The 14283-nt window shown below is 43.3% G+C and overlaps 1 protein-coding gene across 1 annotated transcript; it reads right to left on the bottom strand.

Annotated features, from left to right (window-relative positions):
* Positions 1–355: 355 nt before the first annotated feature.
* Positions 356–1029, bottom strand: LOC123475558. Its single transcript, XM_045178421.1, has 3 exons — positions 939–1029; positions 693–873; positions 356–629 (listed from the first exon to the last, which is right to left on the bottom strand). The coding sequence occupies exons 1-3, from the start codon at positions 1027–1029 to the stop codon at positions 371–373; spliced, it is 531 nt and encodes a 176-aa protein (XP_045034356.1). The 3' UTR covers positions 356–370.
* Between the last annotated feature and the right edge of the window lie 13254 nt (positions 1030–14283).

The raw sequence follows: 14283 nt of genomic DNA, 5'->3' as shown, positions 1-14283 counted from the left end.
AGTGACATCATTGATTTTCCTAAGAAATCTAATTGGCCATCTATGTCTTGCATTGTGTTTTTTCCCTTGATCATTTTCTTAGTGGCACTAGCTGGTTGGTTAGCCTCTTCTCCTTTATAATGAATAGAGAAATAATAAATAAATGTAATTGTGTAATCATGACTTCTTATTGCTACCAGCGCAAGACTTGTAATTTCCAGATGTCTTGTTGGATCCACCAGCGGCATGTTTCGTAGACTTTAAAGGACTGCGTATTAATAATGGAAAAGAACATCCAGATTGTAGTGAAGTTTCAACATCAAAGAATTCTCCTGCAAAACCGTTTTCTATTCCTAAAAGTTCGTTAAATTTTTACGTATGGAAAAGAATATCAAAATGTTTGAGTCTTATTCCCACTGTTATTACGTTCGTCAGCAAATTGGTCTGAATCCGACGAATAAAAAGTTCCGTTTTGCAAAATTTGCTTTGTTTGTTCTGATGCAAAAACCGAATTACTGGAATCGAGTGACAATTCAACATGTACTACTTCAACTGTTTGTTGTTGTTGAACAGCTTCATCAGCATCGTTGTCATTACCATAGTCATCGGTTTGGAAATATTTATTGTTAGTAATGTTAGTATGGCGACCCCTTTAATAAAATCATACATTGATGATTTCAAATATGAAAAAAAAAACAAGTAGCACAACTTACACTCTTGACTTGGTGAAAGGGGAAATGAATCCCATAGATTCATAATAAGCAAATGGTTTGCGTTGGTTTTTCTTTAAGTCATCAGTCCCAGTGCCAGATGGATCCTCTTTATTTTGTTCTCTCCTCTCGTTCAACCAACACTTCCTCAAATATTCCCATTTTGATTTTACGTCAGCACCAGCTAATAAAAAAGAACAATGAAATAATGATAAAAATGCAATTATATGTAATGTAGGTGATACTTACTGCAACATGTCAGTCTTTGAGCAACAGCATCAAGGGCACGGGCATGAACTGTGACATCCTTGTAGTCATCACGACTCACGAGAAATATCATAAAGGACTGGATACTCTGACACACCCTGTATCATTTCTTGGATTCTTTCTTCATTCCATGGATATGTTGAAATTCTGTAAAACATTAAATAAAATAAACATAGATAATTATGTTTTAAGATACTTAAAATACTACAAAAGTATTGTTACCTTTTCATGGCTGAAGATTTTACTCCACTTCCTGATGCTATGTCCAAATCGTAGACAGTTTTGTCTATTTTCTTTCTCGGAGACATTCTCGTTGGTAAACGTTCAGATTTTTTCGGGGAAACAGTCTTTTTACTGTTAGTTATTTTATTGACAGACATTTTAAATTTGAAATTCAGACAAAAAACTTTTAAATAAATAAAACTACAAATACAAGAAACTTTGTGGTGGCACCAGTGCAAAAAAATTTACGAAGAAGTACGCACTAGCCGAATATTCCTATTGGCTAGAGCTTAAACTTTCCGAAAAGTTTAACAACTTAAAAGCTCAAATATCAAACCAGTTTGATATTTAAGATATTAAGCTTTTAAGTTATTAAGCTGTTAAACTTTCAAAAATTATTAGTATAAGACAGAAACTTAAAAGCTTAAGACCTTAACTTCTTAAAATTAAAAGCTTAAAAGCTTAAAAAACCTCTAGTGTAAGCGAGGCTTAAAGGAAAATAATCGTGGGTTTTATACTAGCTTAGAAAATACGCCCCTTCCCTAAGGTTACTCGACTTTATTGTACTTTCTTATTCTATTCTGAAATTTGTACTTATTAAAGAGTAATGCCCGGTGACACAACAACAAGTTTTAACATTCATAACTACAGCGTCGGCTGTAGCATCTCTAGGAAGAGATAAGCACATCTGCTACTGTCCCCCCGCGACACTATTTTAAAGGACGATTTGGTCGAAGAAGCTTACAGTCAGGGTGAATCGATCAAGACTGCAAGAGAGTCAAACTTGGATCCAGAAACCGAGGTCGATTTGAGAGTGGCGACAAGTCCAGTTGCTCCGGTCGGTGGACAACAATTTGTAGTGCAATCAAGGCATATTAAGCAGCCACGAAGACAAGCTATGGAACCTGTCAGAAAATTTATTAGCCCGCCAATCTTCCGAAAAAGTTCAGAAGAAGATGCGCACTAGTGGATGGAGCGCTTTCAATAAAATTCTACCGACAACAGAAGGAGTGATATTGGAAAAAGAAATTATTTTTAAAAGTATTTCGATGATGCCGCTAAGAGCAAGTTCAATTGTGCAAGGCTCCTGAAGGGTGGATGGTAAATCCTAAACTGCTGGAAGCAATGCGACTGCAGCACCTCTTTCGTGGCCAAAGTCAGGGGGTTTTTTTCAGAAAGAAAAATTCTTGAGACTATCCGGAAAATACAGAATCGTTTGAACAAGTAAGCGCGACCGGAAGATGTAAAAATGACGTAAAAAAGTCTTAACATAAAAAAAGTAAATAGCTGTTGTTGCATCCCTATCTAATTGCGTGTAAAACGTTGCTTTTAATTCCAGACACGATTTTTCAAAACCATCACATAGCAGGAAATAGTTTTAATTATTATTAGAATTAACTCTGGGATCGAATTCTTCTCTAGTTATGCGAAGTTGTGTGGTTCAAGCGTCAGAAACAACCAGTTTATTGGATGCGTTTAAAACACATTCCTTGTAACATTGTGCTTTTTAGGTAGCCATGTATTCCTTTCTTAAACTTTCCGAGAATAAAACAGTTTTCTAAATTCATTTTGCTGTCTTATTTAAAAGTCGATTGGAAAATATTTGCACTGAATCCCGTTGTATCACAACAGAGAGCCTGAAGCAGAAACGTGGGAAGAGAAAGGCGGCCCACACGAAGTTAACGAATCAGCTCAGAAAAGCAGGAACAGATCACAAAATGGGAGCCCTCAGACTCAAGATGTTGCAAGTTGCAGTATGGTGAGATGAATCAGGTCATTTCTACGAAGAAGTAAAAGACCTTCATCACAAGTACATGAAGAGCTTGCCCGATCCGAACACCGAGCGTGTTCGGATATTTGATGAATAGCATGCTTTTCACCAAATATTGTAGGTAAAAAATTTAAAAAAATTTTACTGGATAGCTTATTGTTTTTTTAACACTATGAAATTTTTTTGTATCTTTATTTTAATTTTTACTACCCCATTTCCCTATCCGCGATACACACCATTCGCCATAAGACGCTTGGTTAACTGGCCCTCGCGTTTGGATACTAAGGGCGGGTACTGTAGTTTGACACTGACCACATGGAAATTATCAAGTTAACCATTAGGTATACCACGTCGTCACTCCATTCAGCCAGTTCCATTGGGACGTCAACTTCAGACATCATAATCACCAGCACAACGTTGTCGCAAAAAAGGTTTACCCGTTCCGCGATACCCGGAAACCAACAAATATTCTAATGGAAGCTAACGCAATGTCGGTCACGGAAACGTTAAGTAAAGCTTTAAAGGGCATGAGTGAATAGCTAAGCAAACCCCTTGATAGCTCACAAACTACGTCTCTTAAAATCGCTGCTATTACTCATCTGGATCGAGATTAATGTAAAACGTTACATGACATGGATCAAAAGATCGAAACGGATAAGTTGAACTTAAACACCCAGATCGAAAGCCTTCGAACGAAGATAGGAGTCAGCAAGGTTCACCTGAGAACAATACAGGAGCAAGTCATCGAACAAGAGACACGCATTCCTGTTCAACCACAGACTCCATCAGCTAGACAAGACGTTTCCATCCGGTCTGCCTCGTTCCCGAAGGTACCTTTTTTCCATCTTAAGCTTTAAATTAGCCTTTCGGAAGCACGACAAGACTTTTCCTAGTCTCTCCAAATGCTCTTCGGCATCTTTTCCAAAGATGACCACGTCATCCATGTAGACCAGGCAATCGGTCTACTTCAATCCTGCCAACACCATATCCATTAGCCGTTGGAATGTGCTCAAAGCTGAGCATAGCCCAAACGGAATTACCCGGAACTGGTACAGGCCATCCGGTGTAACGAAAGCGGTCTTCGGCTTATCAGCTTCCGCGACTGGCAACTGCCAGTAACCGCTCTGAAGGTCTGAAACACTAAACAGAGCCGCTCCCTCAAATTTGGACAGTGCATCTTCTAAGCGCGGGAGTGCGTAAACATCTTTCGTTGTCACTTCATTCAGCCGCCTGTAGTCAATGCAGAACCGCCACTTCCTCGTCCTTTTTCTTCACCAAGACGATGGGCGATGACCACGGGCTTTGTTTAACAGGCTCTATAACCCCCTGCTTAAGCATCTTGTTGACCTCATCCTGAATCAATTCCTACTCCCTCCATGCACGTTTCCTTGGTAGTTGTTTAATCGGTGCCACTCCTCCCGTTGGGATAGCATGTTTAAGCACAGTGCACTGGGTTAAACAATCGCCACTGTCAGAAAACACATCTTGGAACTCTATCAGGAGCTCAATTAGGTCGTTTCGATATAAGGTCGACGCCCCACATTGATCGAAATGTATGAATGCCGCTGGATCCCGCCATTTTCCCGACCGGCCCCTCACTTCCCCAGCTGCATCCTTCCCCTCACCAACTTTCAGAGAGAGATTACTGGTCTGGTCGATGGACACTAGGTGACCGATGGATGTTCCCTATACGATCACGTGACCGCATGATCGAAGTTCATCACGTGAACCACTGCATCCGTCTTCGAGCAGTTGATCAGCGTGTGTTCCGCCGACAGTCCACTATTCTGCAGCAGTTTCTTCGACGGTCTGAGTAACATAATCGTGTCATTTCCTCTCGATTCAGGGATTGACACTTTCACTGGTACCGCACTTATTTTCGGCATTCGGTCATCCGCACCATCGCTGTCACTTTCCTCACTGTTTCGTTCCCACCACTCGCTTCTATGTGGATGGCGCCCCGAGTTCCACTATTGGTGGATCGCTAAAACAAATTTTTAGCTCTCGAAACAGCTTCAGTAGATTTCCCCCAATAATAAATTCTGGTCCAAATGTCTTTAGGACCAAGGCTTCACCCTCCACGGACCCGTTTTTATTCGTGACTGTTAAGGAAACGGCCAATTAAGGAAACCTTTCCCCTCGGTTCATCGGTTGTCCATTAGCCGATACAACCATCGGTCCTTCCCACGGGACTATTTTCAACTTCAATTTACTCGCCAATGAAGACGAAATAACTGAAATTATTGCTCCTGTGTCCACCAATGCATCGACCGGTCGTCCACCAATCCATATTTCGTCGGTCGGCTATCAATCACCATTGGTCATTCCCGTAGTCTGGTCTCCGCCAATCAGCGTGCAGGCCGCCTTAGGCTCCCCCCCCCTCTGGTTTCTTAGGCTTCGTCGCCCTCTCCTTCTTTTCTTTCTGGCAGCTTCTCGCAATGTGTCCTTCTTCCTTGCAATTAAAACAGCGAATCTAATTTTTCTTTTTCTGCTTCTGGTTTCATTCGCTTTTCTCCCTTTCTTTTCCTTTGTCTTCGAAGGATCTCCTGCCCGGCCTAGCTCGTCCCTCAGTTCTTGAATCTGGTGCTCTAGGTCTTGCACCTTGTCAAGGCCTACTGCCCTGACTGCAGGCTTCTCGCGCTCTCTACGTGCATCCTCGTGCCCCCTCTCATAGGCTGTTTTTACGGCATCAGCGTGAAGTCTCGCCTCCTCCAGGAATTCCTCACACGGTTTAATGCCTAACACGTAAAGCCTCTCGTAGAGGGCTGGGCTCATCCTCCTGAAAAGGTGGTCTATGCGCACCTCTTCAGCCATGTCTGGCTGAACAATGCGAAACATATCCATAACATCATGGTAGTATTCCGTGATGTCTTCCTCCTTCCCTAGGACCCGCATGCGTAGCTTCCTTTCCATGTGTCGTTTCAGGTTTACCCCTACGAACTGCTTCAGGAACAGCGTCTTGAGCCCACGCACCTCTTTGTAGTGCGCTTGCTCGTCGTCCGTTTCGGCTACTTGGTCCGTCAGGTCCTCCCAGTGCTCCGGGCGGGCGTTTCTCGCCTCAAGGCCTACAATCCATTTGTAGGCAGCACCCTCGAGCGACACATTAATAGCCATTTCAAGATCGTTATTGGACCAACGATTATGGCGACTAATCCTTTCGAACCGGTCTATCCACTCAATTGCATTTTCCTTTAGCGTGCCCCGGAACTTTTCCGACTCCTTGTAGTGGAACATTGGGCGTTCCGCCATGTCTTCCTCCTCTTCCAAAAACGTGTCCCAATCGAGTTTAGGATCCACCAGAGACTGTCGGCTTGGCGATCCTCCGACGCTGAATCCACCGCGTTCCTGTCTCCCCGTTGCCGCTTCCTGCCGAGTACTAAACGCTGTAGGTCGTAGGCCTTCGCACGGGCTTCTTCTTTCCAAGCCCACCCCTCGCTTCCGACGGCTGTCCGCTGTTGGTACCCGACGATCGGTTGATGACCCCATTGGTATCGGCTTCCACGCTAACTGTGCGTCTTATGTCGGCAGCTCCTTTCGCCCGGGCTTACCCCTGCCGCACCTCTCGGTTTCTGGTCACCGACCCCTGCGTTCCGAGAGAATTTGGGTCGTACGACTTCCTCCACTGCTCGTCGATCTTTCCCTGGACACTGTAGACTGACACAAGTGGGATGAGCGACTCGCGGTCGTCGAACTCTGCCTGACGCGTGCACGATCTGATTACAATCGATGACCCGCACATCCTGCCACTTCTCGTTACCCGTCCCGGTACGTGCGTGCACCCCTAATTCGTTTCCTACCTCACGAGCCCCTCGTACTGCTTATGTGCAGCCATCGGCTCATATTCTTTCTCCGTCAAAGCACTCCTTGCTTCCGGATTCCGAGAAGCATGGTAGCTCTGTGCCTCCTCGAATTCGTCGCCCTGTGGCTCGGAATCAGACTGGTATTATGACGGATCTGGAACCTCCCGCAGTAGGGACACTTCCCTGGCTAACCACGTACCTTTCTGTCCCAAAGTGAGGTCACTCACTTCTCCAGGAGGGCCTCTTGAACGGCCCTTTGACCGAGCTAAAGCAGCGTTTGCTATCTATAATCCTGTTTAAGATCGTGCTAGAGGTGTCGCTGCCCTAAAACCCGATTAATAGGTCTGAATCTCCTTGGCGGCCTCCTCTGCTGCTCGTCTACGGCTCCTTTCCCCAGTGGCTATTATCATACCTCTCCCGTGTGACATTCACACGATGATCCGCTGCGATTCCACTGTCAAATACACGCCCTCCCAGACCGTTGCTGTTGCCTCGTTCCCGGCAATAAATTGCCGAGTTCGTTTTCCAGATACCCCTCACAGCGAACGCTTGCAGCACTTGCATCTCCACCATGTAACAGATTCACTGGACAAAAAGGATTTATTCAGTCATAGACAGCTTACACGACACACACACACAGCATTACACAGTGACAGCACTAACAGCAATAACCACTAGTCTGAATCACTACATTGGACTGCCCCTCTGGCCGGCCATAGATGGGCTTTTGAGTCCTCTGGCATCCGGCCAGAGTGGCAAAGTCCATTGACATCGAACATTTGCATCTCTTAGCACCCACGCTCTTCAATCCACATATCGTAGGGTATACACCAATAAGGTCTATGGAATTTGAAAAACTTAATAGTTCAGTAGGAGGAAACTGTTATACTTTAAGTGATTCCACCAAATTAATCAATAAGTGTATACCGATGGCAAGTTCCTACTGGTATTCCTCGGAAGTCTTGTGTTCAATATTGTAGTAATGTTCAAAAACTTTTTTCTCAGTGTCATCGTGTATTACCTTGTGATAAGTTATGAAAAATATAAAGTGTATTAGTTTATGTGAAACAAATAAACAGAATGATGTACAAAAAGTTAACACGTGTTTATCTTACCAGTCCTCCAAAAACGAAAACCAAATGAAATTTTTTGTCTCCCCTGGGTGTTGTGGGAAAGCCTTCAGTTCTTCGACCCCAGTTGCTTAAACCACACCATTGACCATTGGTTGTATGTGACATCCTCCCCTGTTGCTTAGTTTCTTGGATTAGGATGGGATTGGTTGTTGGAATTTTCAGTTTCTGTATTAATTATAATCTTGGTTGGGGTCAGTATTAGTCAAACCGTGTGATTGGCTGCGGGGGGCGGCGACTACGAAAAATAGGGTTTAAACCCCCTCGGCTCAGTTAACGTCTTTTTTCCTAACCCCTTTTTTCCGCACTCCCAGTGGATAAAACTGTATATTGTGGCTACTGGAAGGCTAAACAGTGTATGAGGGGATAGCAGCCGACGGGCTACAATATAAGCTGGATCAAAAGACATACACTGAGAGTTGGCTGTCTGACAGAGGTAGCAAGCTAGGCGACGAGCTGACGGGCTAACCGGTAGAGATAGGTTGAGGGTCTATGGGCAAAGAAAGCTTGGATTTTGAAGGAAAGGAACTGTATTGAAGTTGACGAAAGAAATAGCTGGTGGGTCGACTGGCAGATACAGCTTGGGTTTTGGCGGACAGTTTGCGACGCCGGACAAATACAAATAGGTGGTTGACGGGCGAAGATGGTGAGCGATTTGGCAGAGTCAGAGTGGGAGTGACGGGCAGAGATAGTATTGGAACCGACGGACATTTGTACAAAGAGATAATCCGCCATCCTTTAAGCAGTTTTTCGGCTCCTCCACGTTTTTGGCTCCGGTCCTGGATGGGAACAATCCTACTAGTTTAGCCCGTAAAAAACACTCTTTGCCACCTTCCTTCCGACAATGCATGGACCTAAGCTTATAAGTGTTTCTTTATAAATTATTAAAATGACATGTGGTTCACGAATAGTTACTTAAATTGTTTAAAGGCAATTACTGTTGCATTGTTTCTCATGACAAACAAGACCCAAGCACTGTACGAATGCTGCCTCTGTCGCTTATTGGAGGTTTGCCAACAGGACACTGGAAGAGTTCCAGAGCCTACCCTTCTCATCAGCGATTATGAGCTAGCAATTCTGCAATCCTTGTCGGCCGTGTTTCCAACTGGAAGGGCGCGTGGCTGCTACCACCATTCCTGGATGGTAAGTCCTAAAATGAATCTTACATATAGTAACGAAGTCACAACAATTCCAAATGAAGTTAACATGTCAAAAGAATCTTGTTGAATAAGATATTTTCCGTTCCGTCCTATTATTAGCTGCCTCTCAATATTATAAACTTGTCACTTATTTCATCTTATGGCTTGATAATGATGCATAGACAACTTAATTATGAACATTTACCTGAATTTAAACAAAAAAACCAGATGCAATGAAATTCACAATCATTGGGCAAACATTTTTTAAATTCCACTTCCTACTAATTTTTTAAGCACTTCCACATTTCTTTCAATTTAAGTCCAAATATAGATATGCCTGTTACCTAGGGATAGCACAAGCATACAGGACGAACGAGTAGATCAAATGCCTGGTAAAAATGGCGATTGCACTTGCCCTTCTCCCCTCTAATGAAGCCTTGAATGGCTATTAGGTGGTAGCTATAATTCCTTCGATTTCAAACTATAAGACTAATGATTCTTGGAGAATCGACCCGCCTTACCCTTTTTTAAAGTCTGGATCGAAAAAATAGGTGAAGGTGAACGAATAAGTTATAGCCATGGTCGTCTCTGGTGCGAGCGTTAGCGCAGTCCGATTGAGCGTTGTGCGTAAGTTTTTAAATCCAAGCCGCAAGACGAAGAAAACAAAGCTCAGAGACGTCGACAGTTAGGTAGTACGCGTTGAGGGATGTTTGCCACTTAGCGTGAAATGGGGTGGTAAACTTGTAAAAATTAGTCGTGTAATTGTCTGTCGTCTCAGAGAGTGAGGACGTTTCAGAATTTGGTGCAACTTTACTCTCAGAGGATCATTTTTCCAAGCTTGCTCAACAAATCCAAATAGGGGAGAAACTCAGCCGTAACGAGCGCGTAAAACTCGTTGAGTTGCTTGAGCGTCGACTAAAGTGTTTTCCGGCGTAATAAAGAGCCATTGGACTCACGACCGATGTCGTACACCACATTGACACGGGGGATGCTCGCCCGATCAAATCTGTGCCATACCGACTGTCCGCTTTTGAACGTCAAATTATTGCCGACAAGGTCGAAGAAATGTAAGAAGACGGGATTATTGAAGAATCGTATAGTCCGTGGATTTCACCAGTGGTGTTGATTCGGAAGGCGAAATCTGGAGACTATCGATTTTGTGTCGATTTTCGTCGCTTGAACGCAGTGACAAAACGTGATGTTTATCCGTTGCCACGGATCGACGATGTTTTAGACCGATTGGTGGTGCTCAGTTTTTTTCGTGTCTTGATTTGGCCAGCGGATATTGGCAGATATTGTTAGCAGTAGAAGACCGTGAGAAAACCGCTTTCGTGACGCAAATTTGACTATGAATGTCGATAAATGCGTTTTTAGCGCCACTATGGTGTCTCATTTGGGACATGTAACTGATGCGGAAGGTATTCGCCCGGAGACTGAAAAGGTGCGTGCCCTTACAACAATGCCGAAAACCAATCTGAAATCCTTACGTGGCTTTTTTGGCCTTGCATCGTATTACCGACGTTTTATTCCAGATTTTGCACCACTAGCGCACCCTTTACACTTACTCTTGAAAAAAAAACGCTGGGTGGAAATCGACAGAACGTCAAGAAGGCGCAAAGAACAGGATAATCGAGCGTTTGACCTCGGCTCCCGTTCTGGCTCATCTCGACGACGCTCTGAAAGTTACCATTCAGACGAACGCAAGTCAAATCAGCCTCGTGGGAGTTTTGTCACAGAATTTTGGTGAGGGGCATAGTACTGTCTCTTTTATTAGCCGGAAGTTGAGCGATACGGAGACGCGCTATCACGCAAATAAGCTGGAGTGCTTGGCAGTCGTGTGGGTGCTTAAGAAATTCCGTACTTACATTTATGGTCGGCATTTTGTTGTAAAGACGGATAGTTCCTCCATGAAGGGAAATGGTGGGGAAAAAAAGAATTGAAGGGCAAATTTTCCAGGTGGGTGCTTGATCTCCAAGAATTTAATTTCACTATTGAGCACGTGAAAGGAGTGGATAATTAAGTGGCAGACGCCTTGTCTCGGAATCCTGCCGAAGCGAGGGCTGAAAGTCGCGATTCACTGACAAAGGAAACGTGCTGTGTTGCCTTAAATTTGCCTGAAACAGGCTTTGAATCAAATGAGATCGCCCTCTTGCAACAACAAGACGGCCCACTCCAACCAATTTTTGTATCTTTGAATTCCCCAGTCCCAAACAATATGTCTTTACGATTTGTCATTGAGGGTAAAGTTTTGTATAAAAAAAAGCATTCGAGTAGAAAATTTCTTTTAGTTGTTCCCTCCATCCTCCGTCGTAAAGTCCTTGAATCGTGCCATGATTTTTCCTCATCTGGGCACCAGGGAGTAGAGAAAACTTTATATAGGGTAAAAAGTAGATTTTGGTGGCCACGGCTGGGCAGAAGTGTAAAAGTGTTCGTTCAATCTTGTCTCTTTTGTCAAAAACACAAGCATGCTATTGGTCACGTGGTTGGTAAGCTCCTCCCCATTGAGCCACCGTCATCTCCATTTCATCTCATTGGCGTCGACCATTTAGGCCCATTTAAGATGACTTCTACAGGATTTCACTACATCATCGTCGCGTTCGACTACTTAATGAAGTGAATCGAGGTACAGCCTATTCCGGATCCGTCATCTAAATTTGCCACTGCTTTCTTGGAGCTAAACGTGCTCTTCCGCCATGGAACACCTCAGCGCCTAATACACGTCGGCACGGGCACGGCATTCACGTCGAACTTGTTTTCCTATTGGACCAAAAGATGGAACATAGACCACTTGTTTGCGACTGCAGAGCATCCGGAAACTAATGGGCTGGTTGAACGGGTGAACAGGACTTTGACACTTGCCTTTTGTGCCTTTATTAATATGACCTATGATGACTGGGACTCTCTCCGCATCTCTCCGCAGCCGCTTTTGCCATTAACACTGCTAGACAAGCCACGACTGAAATAACTCCATTTGAACTGGTGCACGGTCTTACCCCGGTCCTGTTTATTGAGAACCTGTTTCCCTGGCGTGTTGAAGAAAAGGAATCGCATTCTCGATTTTTGACGCATGTCGAGGGTTTAAGGATGGCAGCGCGTATACAGATCTTTAGGAAGCAGCGCATAGCAAAAGAACGCGTCCATAAACGAAGGAAAGTGGACACTGAGCTCCTCCCGGGCGATCTTGTTCTTGTTCGCCGAAAGCTCCATAAAAAGAACCTTACAAAAAAGTTGTTGCCGAATTTTATCGGACCGCTCCAAGTGGTTAAAAAGGTGTGTCTGACAACATATTTGGTGGAAGATCTGCCCGCGCTCCGGAAGAAAAATTCACAATGGTGGTTTAACGCGCACGTGTGTCAGATTCGACGTTTTCATGGCCGGTCGGATCTTGAGTGGGATTACTCGAAAGACGTGGTGGTAGACGAATCTTAGTCATCTTCGTCTTCATCGAGTGAAGTAAATTCATCCGAATCGGAGGATGAGCCAACGGAAATCCCACAAATAGTTACGCTTTTGCCCGTTACGAGAGATGGACGACCAACAAGACAGCCGGTGTGGATGAGGTACTATTGCAAATGACCTTACACGCACTTCTTTCACTATTCATTTTATTGTTTTTATTTATTGTTTTCATTATTGTTTGTTTTTTATTATTATTATTTAGCTGTGTTTTGTTTTGCCGTGTCTGGTTTCCTTTTGTTTTTGTTGTTCTCTTTCTCTTCATACGTGTGCGTGTAACTAGCTAGTATAATTAAATTTTTTTTTCTTCTTTTCGGAGGAGGGGTGGTAATTTTAGGGATGCGACCCGAGAGAGGGTATAGTATTTTGAATGGATAGAAAAGAGGGAAATTTCGAAGTTCTTTGTTTGTTTTTTTTTATGTCAGCTGGGTTCATCTGTTTTTCGTCTTTTTTTTGTTTGTTTTGCTTGGCTTGTTTGGCGAACTTCGGGTCAGGAAGGGCTGAATGTTACGCGTATAACCTTTTATGTGTGCTACTCGGTAGATGTCAGGTCGATAGGTAGCCGGGATTCACCTGTCTGGCAGTAATGCTGGGCAGTTATTTCATGGATCTGGCTACCGAGTAGACCTAAAGAAGAAGCTTCGCTAATAGCCGGCTACTCTTCGCGTATTGTAAACTCGCCCCTATTGCGTTTCTGGAATAAATTGTCCTCTGGGGCTCACATTCGTGCGAATCCCGGCTTATTCGGCTCAACAAGTGCAACAAAGGTGTGCGATTACGCAAAAATACAGTCTTTTGTTTTTTCTTAAAATTATTATGGTGTTTCTTTCTCAGAAACAATATTGCCTTGGGATATCCCACTAAAATTGTTATTTAGACAAATTTTTCAGATCACCAGTGAAACTCCACAACAAAAATGGCTGCCAAGAGGTTAAATCAAGCAACGTTGGCGGTAACCATAGAAGTTTTGGAGAAAAAACTTCAAAAAAGGCCTGAAAAATTATGAAGACGCAGCTTCTGGAAACAGATTGCAGGAAGCTGAAACTGCATTTGAACTAGCCGATGACAGAATGAAAAGGCTCATCAAGAATTACGAAACAATCATCCCTATATTGGATGTCCGCAAAGATCAACAGAAGTACAGTATCCTGCACAAAAAGGTGAACACCGATTTATTTTGAAAAAGCCATCTGTGGGTAGAAAATATTAATAGTTTACCTTTTTAAGGAGAGGTAGGGTGGTTTTGGCGCAAAATCATCATAAAGGGGGTTGGGTAATGTCAGTCCAGACATTTTTTTTTGCCCTAGGTATTAAATGTCTGGAAAAAAGTGTAGACTGTATCATCGGTAGACTCCCCTACCCCCCGGCTAAGTAGAAAAATTTTTGCAATACAAAATAGAGTTTTTTCGTTACTCGTTATTGTCATTATCGGGTCGGGTAATCGGGTAGCATATGGAAACACATAATTATTTTTATAAGTATGCTAACTATTTATTATTATATTGTTAGTGGTTTATTGGATACGTTTCCGTCGGTGAAGTGGGAGTTCCGCGTTCAATGCTTGCTTGCGTTAATAGTATTCAGAGCAAATCTTACTAATGAATATAATTAAATAGAATTAGGATGAGATACTATAATATTTAAAATTTTGAAAAAAGTATTTATATACGTTTAATGATTATTTAATTCGTAAACAATTACCCTTTTTTCATGAACGCAACAAATTTATAAACATTTATCTCATCTAAGTCTAGAACGCGGATCTCCCGCGTCGCCGAGGGAAACGTATCCAACTAGCCACTAACAATT

This window comes from Daphnia magna, linkage group LG8 (assembly GCF_020631705.1).
Source record: "Daphnia magna isolate NIES linkage group LG8, ASM2063170v1.1, whole genome shotgun sequence".
Classification (NCBI taxonomy): Eukaryota; Metazoa; Arthropoda; class Branchiopoda; order Diplostraca; family Daphniidae; genus Daphnia; species Daphnia magna.
Note: the sequence above shows the minus strand (reverse complement) of the source record. Positions and strands in the feature narration are given on the sequence as shown.

Bases quoted from the DNA above. Each gene is read 5' to 3' on its own strand.
- LOC123475558 (XM_045178421.1), bottom strand. From the start codon at position 1,029: ATGATATTTCTCGTGAGTCGTGATGACTACAAGGATGTCACAGTTCAT. The intron at 874-938 runs GTAAGTATCACC...CTTTTTTATTAG, and splicing joins TCAAAGACTGACATGTTGCA to CTGGTGCTGACGTAAAATCA. The intron at 630-692 runs GTAAGTTGTGCT...ATTTTATTAAAG, and splicing joins CCTTTCACCAAGTCAAGAGT to GGGTCGCCATACTAACATTA.